The sequence below is a fragment of the Haemaphysalis longicornis genome, unplaced genomic scaffold (assembly GCF_048455015.1).
Source record: "Haemaphysalis longicornis isolate Haplotype H1 unplaced genomic scaffold, Haemaphysalis longicornis Haplotype H1 scaffold_8, whole genome shotgun sequence".
Taxonomy (NCBI): Eukaryota; Metazoa; Arthropoda; class Arachnida; order Ixodida; family Ixodidae; genus Haemaphysalis; species Haemaphysalis longicornis.
The window spans coordinates 132,736,611-132,750,433 of NW_027526445.1; the positions used below are offsets into that span (position 1 = coordinate 132,736,611).

The 13,823-nt window shown below is 47.7% G+C and overlaps 1 protein-coding gene across 2 annotated transcripts in view; it reads left to right on the forward strand.

The window, feature by feature from the left end:
* LOC144149500 (iris-like) overlaps nt 1-4,695 on the forward strand; it is a 72,614-nt gene extending 67,919 nt beyond the window's left edge. For both annotated transcript variants that reach the window (XM_077681089.1, XM_077681094.1), the window contains 2 exons: nt 2-225; nt 4,338-4,695. In XM_077681089.1, the coding sequence (XP_077537215.1) occupies nt 2-225; nt 4,338-4,520 (407 nt within the window). In that variant the 3' untranslated portion in view covers nt 4,521-4,695. The remainder of the gene's footprint in view (nt 1; nt 226-4,337) is intronic.
* The last annotated feature ends 9,128 nt before the right edge of the window (nt 4,696-13,823 follow it).

The window sequence follows — 13,823 nt, forward strand, 5'->3', positions numbered from 1 at the left end:
GGTCCTGTGAGCGTGAGACTGCCCATGTTTCGCCTAAGTGACGTGGTCGACCTGAAGCAGGCGCTGCCGGCGCTGGGAGTCAGGGACGCGTTCCGCAAAGACGCCGACTTCTCCACGCTGTGCGACTCGCCCAACAGCCCCATGGTCTCCTTTGCGAGACACGTGGCCGTCTTCCACGCCCGAGAGCGCTCCAGCGGCCGCATGCCCAGCGTCGCCAACGCCCAGGTATCGATAAGAGAGATGCACACTGTGTACGACCTATGGAGTGAGAGTGTATACTGTCAAGCAGCGAATTAGGAAAGTGCACAGCAATCATTGCAAGCTACCGGGGCCCACTCTCATGTGGTTGCAAATGTAGTCCATAATTCTGTAGTTCAAGAAATTGATTCGGTTAGGGCATCTCATAAGCAGGATAGCGAGCTGCATGAGTAGCAGAATGGATTGCCGGGAACAGCATGAAAAGTAGAAAAAAAAAACAGGAGGAATAAAAAAAATATATATAACAGGGATAAAAAACTATATAAAAAAAGCCTCCTTGGCTCTTTTTGTTTGTCGATGACTGCGACACTGAAATGTTGTGTCCCCCGACCCCTGGGTGATTTAGAGTCACAGCCTGCAGCAGGAGTCACGTGTGCAGGGGTAAAAGGAGGAGTAACAAGCAGGGCAGGTCTCCTGGGATATGAGTTCCAGCTAGGACAGAAAAAAAAACTGCCACCTTACAGCTAAGATCAGGACAGATGTAATTGAATGTTCTCATTGTTGGAAATGCCTTCAAATTGTAGGATATTTTCGTGCTTTACGTCTTAATTTTTAAAAAGACAATAGGTTCGTTTCCCCTGAGCCTCCTCTCCGTTCACCACCATGGCAACCTAAGCACGGTTTGTCCCACATTCTGGAATTGATTGATTAAATGAACGTCTTAGAAAAGGGAATGACAAATGCCAATGTGTCAAGAAAAAAAAAAAAAAACAGGCCATCTCCACTTACGTGAAACCTAGGGAGGAACGAAGCATGCATTGTATAAGTGATTTTTTTTGGCGCCTTGGCGTTTTTTTTTCTCACGGAGATGAAGCCGTTGGGGGTGCAGGTATACAGCTTTGCTGTAAGTCTCGTGTCTTTGAAGCACGGAGCATTCTAGCGCGAGACGAAAACGATTGTCCCGGTGTTTTAGTACCGGGACTACATGAAACGACGACGACGAAAGGAGACGCCGGCAGCCCGAGCCCCTGTGGGGGTTCGCCCGTAAAAAAGGCAATTCAGCGTAATGGTACCGATACCTGCCCTTCGGGGGGTCTTCCACATAAGGAAAACTCAGGTCTTCGTTTGCTGTTCGGGCCCTGGTCACCGACGAAGACACGACCGTGTATCGGCTCGCTATGCTGTAAAAGTCGGAATACGGTAGTCTTCCGCCAGACATGCCACATAACTACCTTTTGTCTCTCCCCTGCCCATCTCCCACGCTGTTGCGCTCCCGTGTCGCTCCTCCCGTGATTAACCCAGTCGAGGTTTGCCAAATGCTAATCAGTTTTCCTACGATGATGATGATGATGATGATTAAAGGCCTCCCCTTTGAATCGGGGTGACGGCGTGCGCCATCTAGCCTATCTCAGTGGTTTGAATTTAAATTTAGTCCCTCAACTCGGATTTCTTTTTAATTCTGCCCTGCCGCTACCCCTGGCTGGGATGTTATTTTATCGACTTCCCTGCCTCTAGCCGCTGCTTAGTAATACCTACTGCCGACCAGTTAATGCTTCCATCAATTGCGAAGCCCAGTGCCTCAGGAAGTAGGACTTTCCCCCCAATTCTATCCGGCTGAATCTTTTGGCATCCTATTACTATGTGGCCGATTGTTTCTTTATCCCTGCCACATACAACACATGTCTCATCCTGGGACGAATATTTGCTTATGTAGGTTCGAGTTCTCAAGCAGCCAGCCCGCGCCTCAAAGAGCAACGCACTACCTTTATTGTTGTCATAAAAGTTCTCTTTCCGGATCTCTTTTTTGCTTGCTTTGTAGATTCCCAGCGATCCCTTCTTTTCCATCCTCTCTTTCCACATGAGCGTCTCTGTTTCCTTCACTTGCTTTTTAACTGCCCCCCCCCCCCCTTGTTTATTTGCCGCGGTCAAGGTATATTTAGTCGCCAGCTTTCGCGTCCTCTTCCGCCATTGGGTGTCCACACTTTTAAGGTACAGGTACCTGTGCACTCTGGCTGCCCAGTTCTTCTCATCTAAATGTCGCAGCCGCTCCTCAAAACGTATCTTACTTTGCGCTTCCCTCGCCTCAAATGAAGCCCAACCCATATCGCCTTGTACCGCCTCATTTGTAGTCTTACTGTGAGCTCCCAGTGCTAATCTGCCGACTGCCTTTTGGTTAACCTCCAGTCCCGACAGGATAGGTGTTCTTCATGGGCATTCAGGTACCCGTTTCCTTCATTAAGCCAGATCCCCAAGTATTTGTACTTATTTACTAATGGTATGGCTTCCGCACTGCTGGCGCGCCACCTGTTGGGGCTTTTTGTTACTGAATCGGGCTTGGCGCTCGATGTAACAGAGTGGATCCATAGAGAAGGCAAGCGTAGCAGGGGGCGGCAGAAAGTTAGATGGGCGGATGAGATCAAGAAGTTTGCGGGGATAAATTGGTCGCAGTTAGCACAGGACCGGGGTAATTGGAGATTAATGGGAGAGGCCTTTGCCCTGCAGTGGGAGGCTGGTGATGATGATGATGATGATGCACGACCAGGAGGCGTGGGCATGAGTCCGTTTTTGTATTTTGTCGTTAAAATAGTGTTCCTAACCCGTTTCCGTTGTTTGCTATTAAAGGTACCAAGAACACATGTAATTCAAACTAAAAGAACACTGCGAGGACCAGTTGCGTAGAGTTATGTTTTACCACAAATATGTCTAATGTTTTCTTTTTTCTGAACAATGTCGAGAAGTATATGAACACCGCTACCAGATATAGTAATCTGGAAACGTTTTGACTGCCTAAACATGTCATTTAAGAATTCCTTTTTTTGGCCGGGTGGCTGAATCGCGGGACAGACATGCGGGAAGACCAAAAGATTTGTGTTTATTAAGTAACCCAAGGAAAACTTTCAACACTTCCGATAAAAGCTTTCGCTCTTTCCTTGGCGTCTTGAAGCACTGCGAAAGCTATTATCGCCAGCACGGAGCGGCACTGTTTGATTTCCATGTCGCAGCAGTTACGCTTTCCGTTTCTGCTTTGCTTTTGTGACTTTCTTTTTAGAGTGGCTATCGAATGTGTTCGTTGCTGCAACTTTAGGAAAGCCGGCCAATAGCCGCTACACCGACGTTCGAGCAATTGAAGAACACCAAGACCGGGAAAGAAAGGAAACATCGTTTTTTTTTTTTTTTGAGAGAGAGAGAGAGAGAGAGAGAGAGAGAGAGAGAGAGAGAGAGAGAGAGAGAGAGAGAGAGAGAGAGAGAGAGAGAGAGAGATTATTTATTGAAAAGGATGAGAGTTTTGCTGGCGTTTACAATCGCCTACTGCTGAGGATTGCGGATGAAAGGAAAAAAGGCCCTAGAAGGAGGTGGGCAGGAAGGGAAAAAAATAACTGGCGTGGCTTACCGTGCTTGACGGCCTATGTTTTTTAGATCGCGTCACAGAATTCACAATTTTAAAATGTGACCAATGTCCCACAAATAGGGAAAAAAATTTAGAGCCTGGTGCTGCTTTGAGGGACTAGTCCAGTGTCTTTAGAGTTACCAGGCCGTGTACTAGGAGTTCTATATCTTCCATCAAAAGCGCTATTTTGGTGCCATATAGGCCGCACATTCCAAAAAAAAAAAAAAATATGTTACACTGTTTCTGCAGAAGAACAACTGTCGCAGTAAGAATTTGTCGTCAGCCTAAGGCGAAAAATAGCGTGCCATCTCCCCTAACGTGAAACCTGTGGAGGGACGAAGCATGCAGTGTATAAGTGTATTCTTGGCGCCTTGGCGTTTCTGCCACCGTATTTAACTATTGGTGTAACTATTTTGGTGTAAGCCGAATTCAGTCGAGGCAATGGTACAATGTGTCCAGGCGAGAAAGCATTTTGGAAGTCTTGATTTCTACTCAGGGTCAATCGCGTGCAAAAAGCAGCGGTTACACCACAGCCGCTTTCTTTCACTTACTGCAAAGAGGTGTGTGCAGAAGCCTCGGCTTCTGGAATGAACGACCCCTAATATAAGGACTGGATGTGTTGGTTGTCTACGTTGTGCAAGCATTTAAGGTTTTGAAAAAGTTGGGAAAAGTATTGCATGGTCCCTTTAAGAACATTCCGTGGACGGCAACGTCAAAGCAGCTAGTTTCTCAATTAACCGCGGCGTTGCAGGGCACAGCAAATGGATCTGGGACTCTGCACCCATCCGCTGACGCAGAGGGTGAAAAACAGGATGAAGGCAAGGACGAGGCCAAGTTCACGGTGGACCGGCCCTTTGTGTTCCTCGTCATGAACAGCGAGCCTAGGGCTGCGCTACTGTACGGGTCGGTCCGCAAGATTCTCGGCTGGAAATGAAAAACGGCGAGCATTTCCGCCATTCCGAATGCACGTCGTGTATTTCGCGGTGCTGCAGTGATCACGTGCAGTGTTCATGTTTATTTTTCTTAATTTTCCTAGTTTCTATTACTGTCGATTCTTACTTTTACCTGGAACCTGTCGTGGTGCGTTTTGAAATAAAGGTACAGAAACAAACTGGTGTAAACGATAAAAGCGGCTTTGTTTCCAACCTTGGTGGGGCCACAGCTTAGTCAGTAGTATAAACTCTATGCACCATAGAGTTTCTCACTCTATGCTATGCACAGTTTGGCTTGGTGGAGCTTGGCTTGGCTTTTATAGAAGAAAGCTTGGCGCCGCGCCACAAGGATGCGACATCCCATGATTTTAAAATGATGTTGGCATACCCTGTAACCCATAGAGTTTCTTACAATATAACTAGAGGGGAAACTGGCGCTGCAATCGTACGCCTCAATGGGCGTGATGGGTAGTTGTGGATTCGGATTGGCGCTCGATGGCTCGTAGAACTTGCTATGGATTGCAGGCAGTTTCGTTTTCGTTTTGGATTTACATGAACGCATTTGCCTATGCGGGGTGTTGGGAGGAGTGATCAAAAATAAGTTTCTCCTTGAACTGCATGCCTCGCGTGCACTGACGCCGCCCTGAGTGGAATGTTTTATAACCAGAGTTGCGAATTGGGTGGGTTGTCAATGCATTGCCGCACAGCGAGCATGAAAACTCAAATGACGGCGCTCTGTGCGGCGAAGTCTGCTAATTAGGAGTTGCGGCACTGCTCATTAGGCAGAGCAATGTATTGTCAAAGCTGACGACGGTTGCGAATCGCTTGGAACAGCCACACCTTTCGTGCGGACGCCGGCTCCTACGGCGTAGAACAGCAGCACCGGCGGCTGATAGGAACGCAGCTTGATGAATGTCACTAATTCACGCAAGAATAACTTCTCCAAAGGTAATCGGTTTATTTTTTCTTATGAGCACAAAACTTCTCTTACTATTACAAACCACCAGTGCCGAAACTTTTACAAGTAGTTTTTAAAGAAGTCCGCGTCCTGCTGTACTTGGCGGAAAATGGCAAACCTGCTCCACAAACCTTCTCGACTCCGCGTCTGCTTTTTATTTAAACGCGCCGTTTTATTTCGTACAAAACCGGTTTTTCGTCACTAACTTTTTTGTTCGCCATGTAATTTGTAAACGGAGGACCGGGCAATAAGAGCTTTTTTGTCAAAAAACACAATTTGCGCAGCCATAAGCCCGTTTTGATCCTACGCAATCCGGTTCCAAAACTACCCATCATTCCCATTGAAGCGTAAGCGCCGCTGCCATGTTCGCGTTGACACTAGCGCCAGTTTCCCCTCTAGTTATTTGTATGAAACTCTATGCTGTAACCCCCAAAAATTTCACCATCTTCCCGTAGGGGAACCCTGAGTAGTATGCGGAGGCGGTCGACTCAAGTTCCCATTAGTTTTCAGTTCGATCGCGGCGTTGCGGGAGGAGAATGAGGGGAGCGGAGCGCGCGCGCGCGTCATTTATACCGCGGAGCTACAGTGGCGCCCTCAGCGGAGTATGCAGCGGCTACCGTCGCGTTTCTAACCCTAAGCTTCTTTGCATTATCGTGCGCGGAGCCGCAGGTGTTGCCATTCGTTGCGCAATCCCGGAGAGGAGAGGAGCTTCGGAGAGGAGAGGAGGAATGCCGGAGAGGGGAGGAGTGTCGGAGGGGAGAGGAGGAATGACGACGGTGGTTGAACGCGAAGCTATCTCGTGATGGATTCTTTGGTTGGTCAATCCCTAGGGGCATCCTGCCACAATCATCATCAGCGGTGCCTGGCCAGGCATGCGCAGTGGGGGTGTGGTACTCAGGGTTCCCCTACGGGAAGATGACGACGGTGGTTGAACGCGAAGCTATCTTGTGATTGATTCTTTGGTTTGCCAATCCCTAGGGGCATCCTGCCACAATCATCATCAGCGGTGCCTGGCCAGGCATGCGCAGTGGGGGTGCGGACGGCGGACGACAATGACAACGACAAGGGAGGGAGAGACGCAGCCCCGAGCATGAGATGCTTGGCATCTAAAAGTTTTATCAATTAGTGCAAAGTATTCACATCTAGGGAACAAACTGGAAAACTAAGAAAACGAAAGAACTAATTGCCAAACGTAAAAACATGAAAGTGTCAAGACGGCAGATCAGTTTGAATTAAGCTGTTGAAGCTGACTAGCAGAAGTAAAACGAACGACATTGGTCGATATAACAAGGCAGCGATATGGGGAAGCTTGAAAGCAACTAAGAGACAGCTAGCCATCAGCAAAGACAGGTTGTACGCATTCAGGGATGAGCGGGGTAACATTACGCACAACTTGCACGAGATAATAAAGGTAGCAGAAAGATTTTACACCAGGCTGTGTACCAGCCACGTTAGACCAGGGGAAACTATTGAGCGTACAAGCTCAACTTCCGATGACCCACTAGTAACTAAAGAGAAAGTTGGAAAAGCTCTCAGGGACATGAAAATAGGCAAAGCTGCGCAGGAGGCGACGGCATAACGGATCTTTTGAAGTAGGGAGGCGATATTGCACTGGAAAAACTCGCTGTACTATTTTCGAAATGCTTGAAGACTCAAAGGGTGCCCATAGCCTGGAAAAATGCCAACATTATTCTTATTCATAAAAAGGGTGATCCCAAGGATTTCAAAAATTACAGACCCATCAGTCTACTCTGTTGTTTAGAAGCTCTTTACCAAAGTTACAGTTAGCCGCATAGGTGACAGGCTGGATTCCCAACCCTGGATCACATCGATGTCGTCAATGAAGTGATAGGAAAACCCTAAGAGTACACTAAAACCCTTTACATGACATTTATAGATTATGAGAAAGCGTTTGATGCCGTACTCACCGCCGCCGTGCTAGAAGCACTAAAAGACCAGGAAGTAGAGGAGACCTACTTAAAACTTCTAGTAGACATATGTAAAGAATGCACAGGCAGGACAACCATTCACAAGCAAAGCAATAAATTTCTTATCCGAGAGGGCGTGAGACATGGAGATACCATCCCAAGCAACCACAGAACGTCTGTCGGTCGTCCATTGTACTTCCATTCCGGCTGCAGCCGACATCCGTAGGACGTCCGTTTCAGGGCCGATTGACGTACCGTAAACGTCCGTTAGTCGTCCGGATTTAACATTTCCGCACGTCCAATCAGACGCCCGAAATTGGTTGTACTTTGGATGTTCAGTAAAACCTTCGAACCACACAACGAGAAGCTTATGTTCCTACAATGTATACTACGCCGCACAAGACCAACGCACTACCGGGCAGACAGGCATACATGAACACAGTGAACTAGCTTCACATGCTTCGTTACCGGTTTTCAAGTCATATATCCTTCCCTAAAGAACTCATCGCTGAAGTCGGTGAGGTGCTTCAGAAAGGTGAAAAAAATAGGTTTAATTGTAGAAATATGCAGACGAAATTTGCCATAGACAAGTCGGGGAGTTGATGTACAAAATGTTTTTAATTGAAAAGCAACGTAGCATTTTCGTTTTCGCTTTTATATTCAATTTAGGCCTTTGCTTGATGCTTCGTAATAAATGTGTACGTCCACAGGTTCGGATTTTTACATCCGTTTCTGGATGTCCACTGTACGGCCCAAAATGTACATACAAGTATATAGTGGACGTACAGTGGCCATCCAAAGTGGGCATTGGATGTTCGGCTGTATTTCGGACGTTCCGCGGACGTCCTTGTTTGCTAGGGATCTCGCCAAAACTATTCACAGCATGTATGGAGGAGGGGTTAAGAAAGCTTGACTGGGGGAAACATAGGAATAAGGATAAATGGGGAATATTTAAGCCGTTTGCGGACGACATTGTCTTGCTGAGTGAGACTGCAGAACACAAACAAACAATGCTTGAGAAACTAAATCGAAAGCACGGCCGTGAGGTTAAGAATAAATATGAATACATCGAAATTAATGAGGAATAAGCATGCCAAAAACGCAGCTTAGGAAACGAAACTCTAGAAGTAAAACACGACCTCCGCGATCGGCTGCCGGCGGCGCGCCGGCGCGCCGCCGGCAGCCGATCGCGGAGGCCGTGAGTAAAAAAATATAACTAACGGACAGATGGTAAGTGCTGACACCAACCACGAGACAGAAATCCGGCGCAGAATAGGTGACCGGTAAAAAGCTCAAAGGCTGTCTGCTCCCGCGGAGCCCCGCCACTTCCGGTTCGAGAGCTCTGCGCGCCGCTGGCAGCCGATCACGGAGGCCGTGAGTAAAAGAATATAACTAACGGACAGATGGTAAGTGCTGACACCAACCACGGGACAGAAATCCGGCGCAGAATAGGTGACCGGTAAAAAGCGCAAAGGCTGTCTGCTCCCGCGGAGCCCCGCCACTTCCGGTTCGAGAGCTCTGCCTATATGCTCTGGCCTCCCGTAGGCCGGCGGCTTTCACGCGCACGTGTGCTTGTTGTTTATCTGTTTCCACCGAAAAAAAAAAACCGCTGATTCATCGCACATTAAATAAATAACAGCGAGGAATTATACTAGGGGATCCTCTACAAGGTAAGCACTCTGTGAGAAATAAACAACGCGCACACACGCGCGTGAAAGCCGCCGGCGTACGGGAGGCCAGGCGAAATCTCGAACCGGAAGTGTCGGAAGCAGACGACGTCCCAATGAGCCTTTGCGCTTTTTACCGGTCACCTATAGGAATGGGTTGGGGAACACTCGGCAAGCACTCCTAAATAATGAACAGTGAGCTACCTCTGTCACAACCGGCGCACACATACAATCTTCATACGGAGCTGAAACTTGGCGCACCTTACTAAACAAAATAGGTCGGCTCAACGGGCCATGGAACGAATGTTAGGAATAACATTCAGGGACAGGAAACGAGCTACCTGGATTAGGGAACAAACTCAAGTAGATGATTTCACAGTTCAAGTAAAGAAAAAGAAATAGACTTGGGATGGTCATGTAGTGAGACGAACGGACAACCGGTGGACAATTAGGGTAACAGAGTGGATACCAAGATATGATATGCCTAGAAAAGGGAGAAGGCCATTAACTCGATTGACGGATAAAATAAGGAAACTCGGGGGTAAACAGCGGACTCGAGCAGCGCAGGACAGGAGTGTTTGTATATGGTAGAAGCCTCGTCTTGCAGTGATTCTGAGTAGGCTGGAGATGATGATGATGATGATGAGTGCAAAGTATAACTTGAGAATAGTTACGTAGAGCGAATATGACTGTCACCGTAGGGTATGCCTGTTGGCCTTATAGTAGGGTTGCCCAGATCTGCGCCTGGCTTGGATGATGCGTTGTAAAACTTTGTATCGCAACCACAACGCTACTGTTTATACACTTTACAAAAGATTTACAGGAACTCCCAACTGTAATTGTTCAATAAATGCACACCGCCTCACTTTCAATGTTAAAGAATGACCGTTGCTCTGCGCCGTTGCCACGGGTGCTGCTGTAACTTGGCCGCAAATAAGTAATAAGGAAACAACGAATTATCGCATTTATGTGCCAGGCATTAATTAAAACTCAATCCAGTGTGTCTTAATGGGCTTTTTAAGGGGATGTGGCACCCTCCCTTGACCACTTTCGGTATTATAACGCCAGGATGATACTGAAACTAGTCAAGGAAGGGTGCCACAGACCCTTTTGGCGGGCTCCCCACTTTCCGACAGCTTTCACATTGAGTGGAACTGATTTAATTTTCAAATTCCCTTCTGGTATAGAATTAATCCTGAAGCAACGGAATTGGCAAGGTAAAAAATTATTATGGCTTTTTGGTAACCTTCAAGCGACAAAATGCTTACTATAACCAGAGTCCTTCAATGCCCTTTCGTGAAACTTCGCCGACACGCTATGGGAGAACTTCGTACGCTGCTGCGCCGCGGCGCTGGTGTTGATCGGAAGGCAGCGGGGGCGTGTTCAGAGCGCATTTGGCAGGGAACGGACCACGGAGTAAGATGAAACAGACGCTCGCCGCCTTATCAGCAGTGCGCTTTCGCTTTACGTGTCGTGGGCCGCTCAAATGGACTTATCATTTTGTGAGAGGCGAAAAAATTTGGTGCGAACGGGCATGCTGATACTGCGTTCCTGCCTGCCGGTCTGGCTACAGAGCAGCGGCGGCCGCCCGACGCCCTCCGATCTGCGGTGGCGCCCCTCGCGGTAGCCTTTGTCCCCGTACGAAACTTAGCCGGGAGTTTCATGACCAGAGAAGCATTGAAGGACTCTGCTATAACCTTAAATAATGACTAAAATTTTTCTCAAGGTACGAAATTGGAAACTTTGAAGGGAGTGGTTTGAGCAGGTAGCAAATACAGCCGAACATCCAAGGCCCAGTTTGGACGGCCACTGTACGTCCATGTACATACAGAAACGTATGTACAAGTCCGAATTACATCCGCCAACGGACGTAAAAAGTTACTATGAAGCATCAAATAATGACGTGAATTGGATATAAAAGTAAAAACGAAAACGCTACTGTGCTTTCCAATAACAAAGATTTTGTACATCAGCACCCTGGCTTGTAGGTTGCCAGTTTCATCTGCATATTTTTAATATTAAGCCTAATTTTTAAAATTTTTTGAAGCACTTCACCGACTCCAACGATGATATCTTTGGGGAAGGATATATAAGAATTGATAACCGCTAACGAAAAATGGCGCTTTTCATTAATGTCTGCGCAGGAGGCCGCCTGGTTCTTGCTGCGGCAGGAAACTAAACATCCCCCTCGCGAGGGGCACGATCAAATGCAGAGCATTTCCGGGGGCGCACGACGTTATGTAGTTTGCGTTACATTAATGTTGTTGCACTTGTTGCTGTTGGTAGTTGTATTGTAATTAAATGAGGAGACGTAATTACGTGGTCACGTGACATCATTTATTAGCAGGTGGGTATGATTATTATTCTTCTCTTCTCTGGCTGTTGTTGTTGCGTTGTCGACGTCTAGATGCCTCTGGTTGAGTTAGTCCCCCCATTCGAGGGAGTCGATGGGAGGCGTCATTGTTGAAGTTGTTCTTGTTCTTGCTGCTGCTGTTGGTGTTGTTGCACGACACCGAGGACGACGGCCTTGTGGTCGCTGAAGTGGACCGTCAAGGGATCGGGAAGCAACGGTCGAACGCGCAACGTAGACGCAGACGACGACGACGACACGAAGACGAGATCGATGCACGATCCGTGAATCGTCGTGGGCGTTCTGCTGTTGACGTCGTTGTGATCAGACACGCAGTCGAAACCGTGCAACTCCCTCAACCGCCTAACGAGCCAATCGTCCTTGCGAATGTCCACGTTAAAGTCACCCACCAGGATCAGGTGTTGAATGAGTCAAGGATATAAGGCGCGTTCGTAGCCCTCCATTCTGTGTCGGCTTTGTGGCGCAGTGGGTAGAGCACCATGTACCTTGCGTTCCGCCCGCAGGGTCGTGGGATCGAAACCAGGCGCCGGTAAGTATTATTTTTTTATATAGTGTAGGGGGAGGGGTGCGGACTACTACGGACAACTAGAACGGGTGACATCGTGAGTTAAAGAAATGCTCTGCATTTAATATGATGACGATGATAATCCTTACTGGCACTTGCAAAAGGTAATTACCAAAAGATGTACGACGCACAGCAGAAAGGCCTGTACGCCGCAGAGAGCATGGTACATTACATTCGCAGCCTCTCCACACCTGCTTTGTACATAAAACGAACCCATTGAAGTAGCACTGCTGCTGTTGTGAACTCTTACTGCACCCTCTCAAAATGAGGGAAACCAAAGGGGGCATGGCACGTTTGGTGCTGCCACAAGTGGGTGATGTGTAGCAACAGGGACAGCTCAAAGTGGAAGGGGAGGCAGAGAATGTGCTAGCCAGCTGATGCTTGCCACAAGCGGTGAGCAAAAGGCACTTGCTGAATTAGAACACCGGGGAGATGAATGAACATATTGTGGTTCAGTGCCCCAAAGTCTGATCACCCCCTCTTTCTCCACAGGGCAGCTCCCCAACGCAGGTGCTTGTTTTTGGCTGGCCAAGTCGCGATGGTGCCAGCACCCTTGCTGTGCACCAACGAACAATGGCGCACGACTCCCTAGAACTTAACAACAACACAAGTTGCCTCTGTGCCTCACACTGCATACGGCTGTTACTCCGCACGGTGCCTTACTGCGAGTATTCTGAATGTGACTTGAGTCGTTACCGTGATTTCTCGCGCTTAGTCTGCTGATAAATTCTTCCAGTGACGACAAAATAACTAGGTGTGAAAAAGACGACGATGTTATGCATTAAACACAATCTCGTATCAAAACGCGTGCCCGTGTTGACATCAGGGTCCGTTGCTTCAGCGGAGTGATACACTACACGAGCTATTGCCGTTTCTGCGCCACTTATCTTTCATTGTTATTGCACCATTTCTCCGCCACTTTTGTGATCCAGTAGCCTCCACCTGTGCATTCCCGCCAGATTCCAAAATACTAACCACAACCTATGAGCACACGCAGCAGCACAGTAAGATAACATGGCCACTCATTTCCACTGGCAGTCGAGTTCTGAACTGAGCACTAAACAAACTAGCACTTCCGGCCACTTAAGAGACGGTAGTTAAACTCTTAATAAAGTCTTTGTAGCCACCTTTATTTTGTTCCTATCAGGTATGGAAAGAAGTTCCTGCCAAGCATTTTGACAATGCTGGCCCTACCGTGAGGACAGCTGCCAGAAATAGATGAGTGTCATGACTTCATCAGAAGCTACTGTGAAAGCTAGGGTGCTGGTACCTTAGGAAACATCAAAGCAGCTTGCTTGCCAAGCTTCATGGCATAAAATATGCTTTCAGCCATTGAGAGGAGCACAGTGTATGCAGTAACAGCAGCTTCTAAATGATGGTACCACCATTCCAATGTCAAAGTGCGCAAGAACGCTTGGGCGTCTGAAGGGCTGCTGTGAAACTAAATGACCGGTGCACAATACAAAAAACTGTGGAAGAGATTCCAGCCACTTTACAGACCAGTGTTATTTCACCTATTAAAGAAGGAGCTTTGCAATGGGGTTCTTCAGGTGGCAATGATATGACCAAGCATTGGTGTTTTGTGGAACTATCACCGATGACATACATGTTCAGGATATTTTTAACCAACCTAAGGACCCCAGGAAGCCACAAAAAAGAGCTTCATAATAAGTCTGCATCAAAAAACTAGCCTATACATGTGCTTAAATAGAGCAAAAAATTACGTTTAGTGCTGAGAGCAGGTGGCCACAGATGAGTAGGCGTTTGATGCCAACATGAACAAAAAAAGTTAGCACCCCGAAAGCACGCATAATTT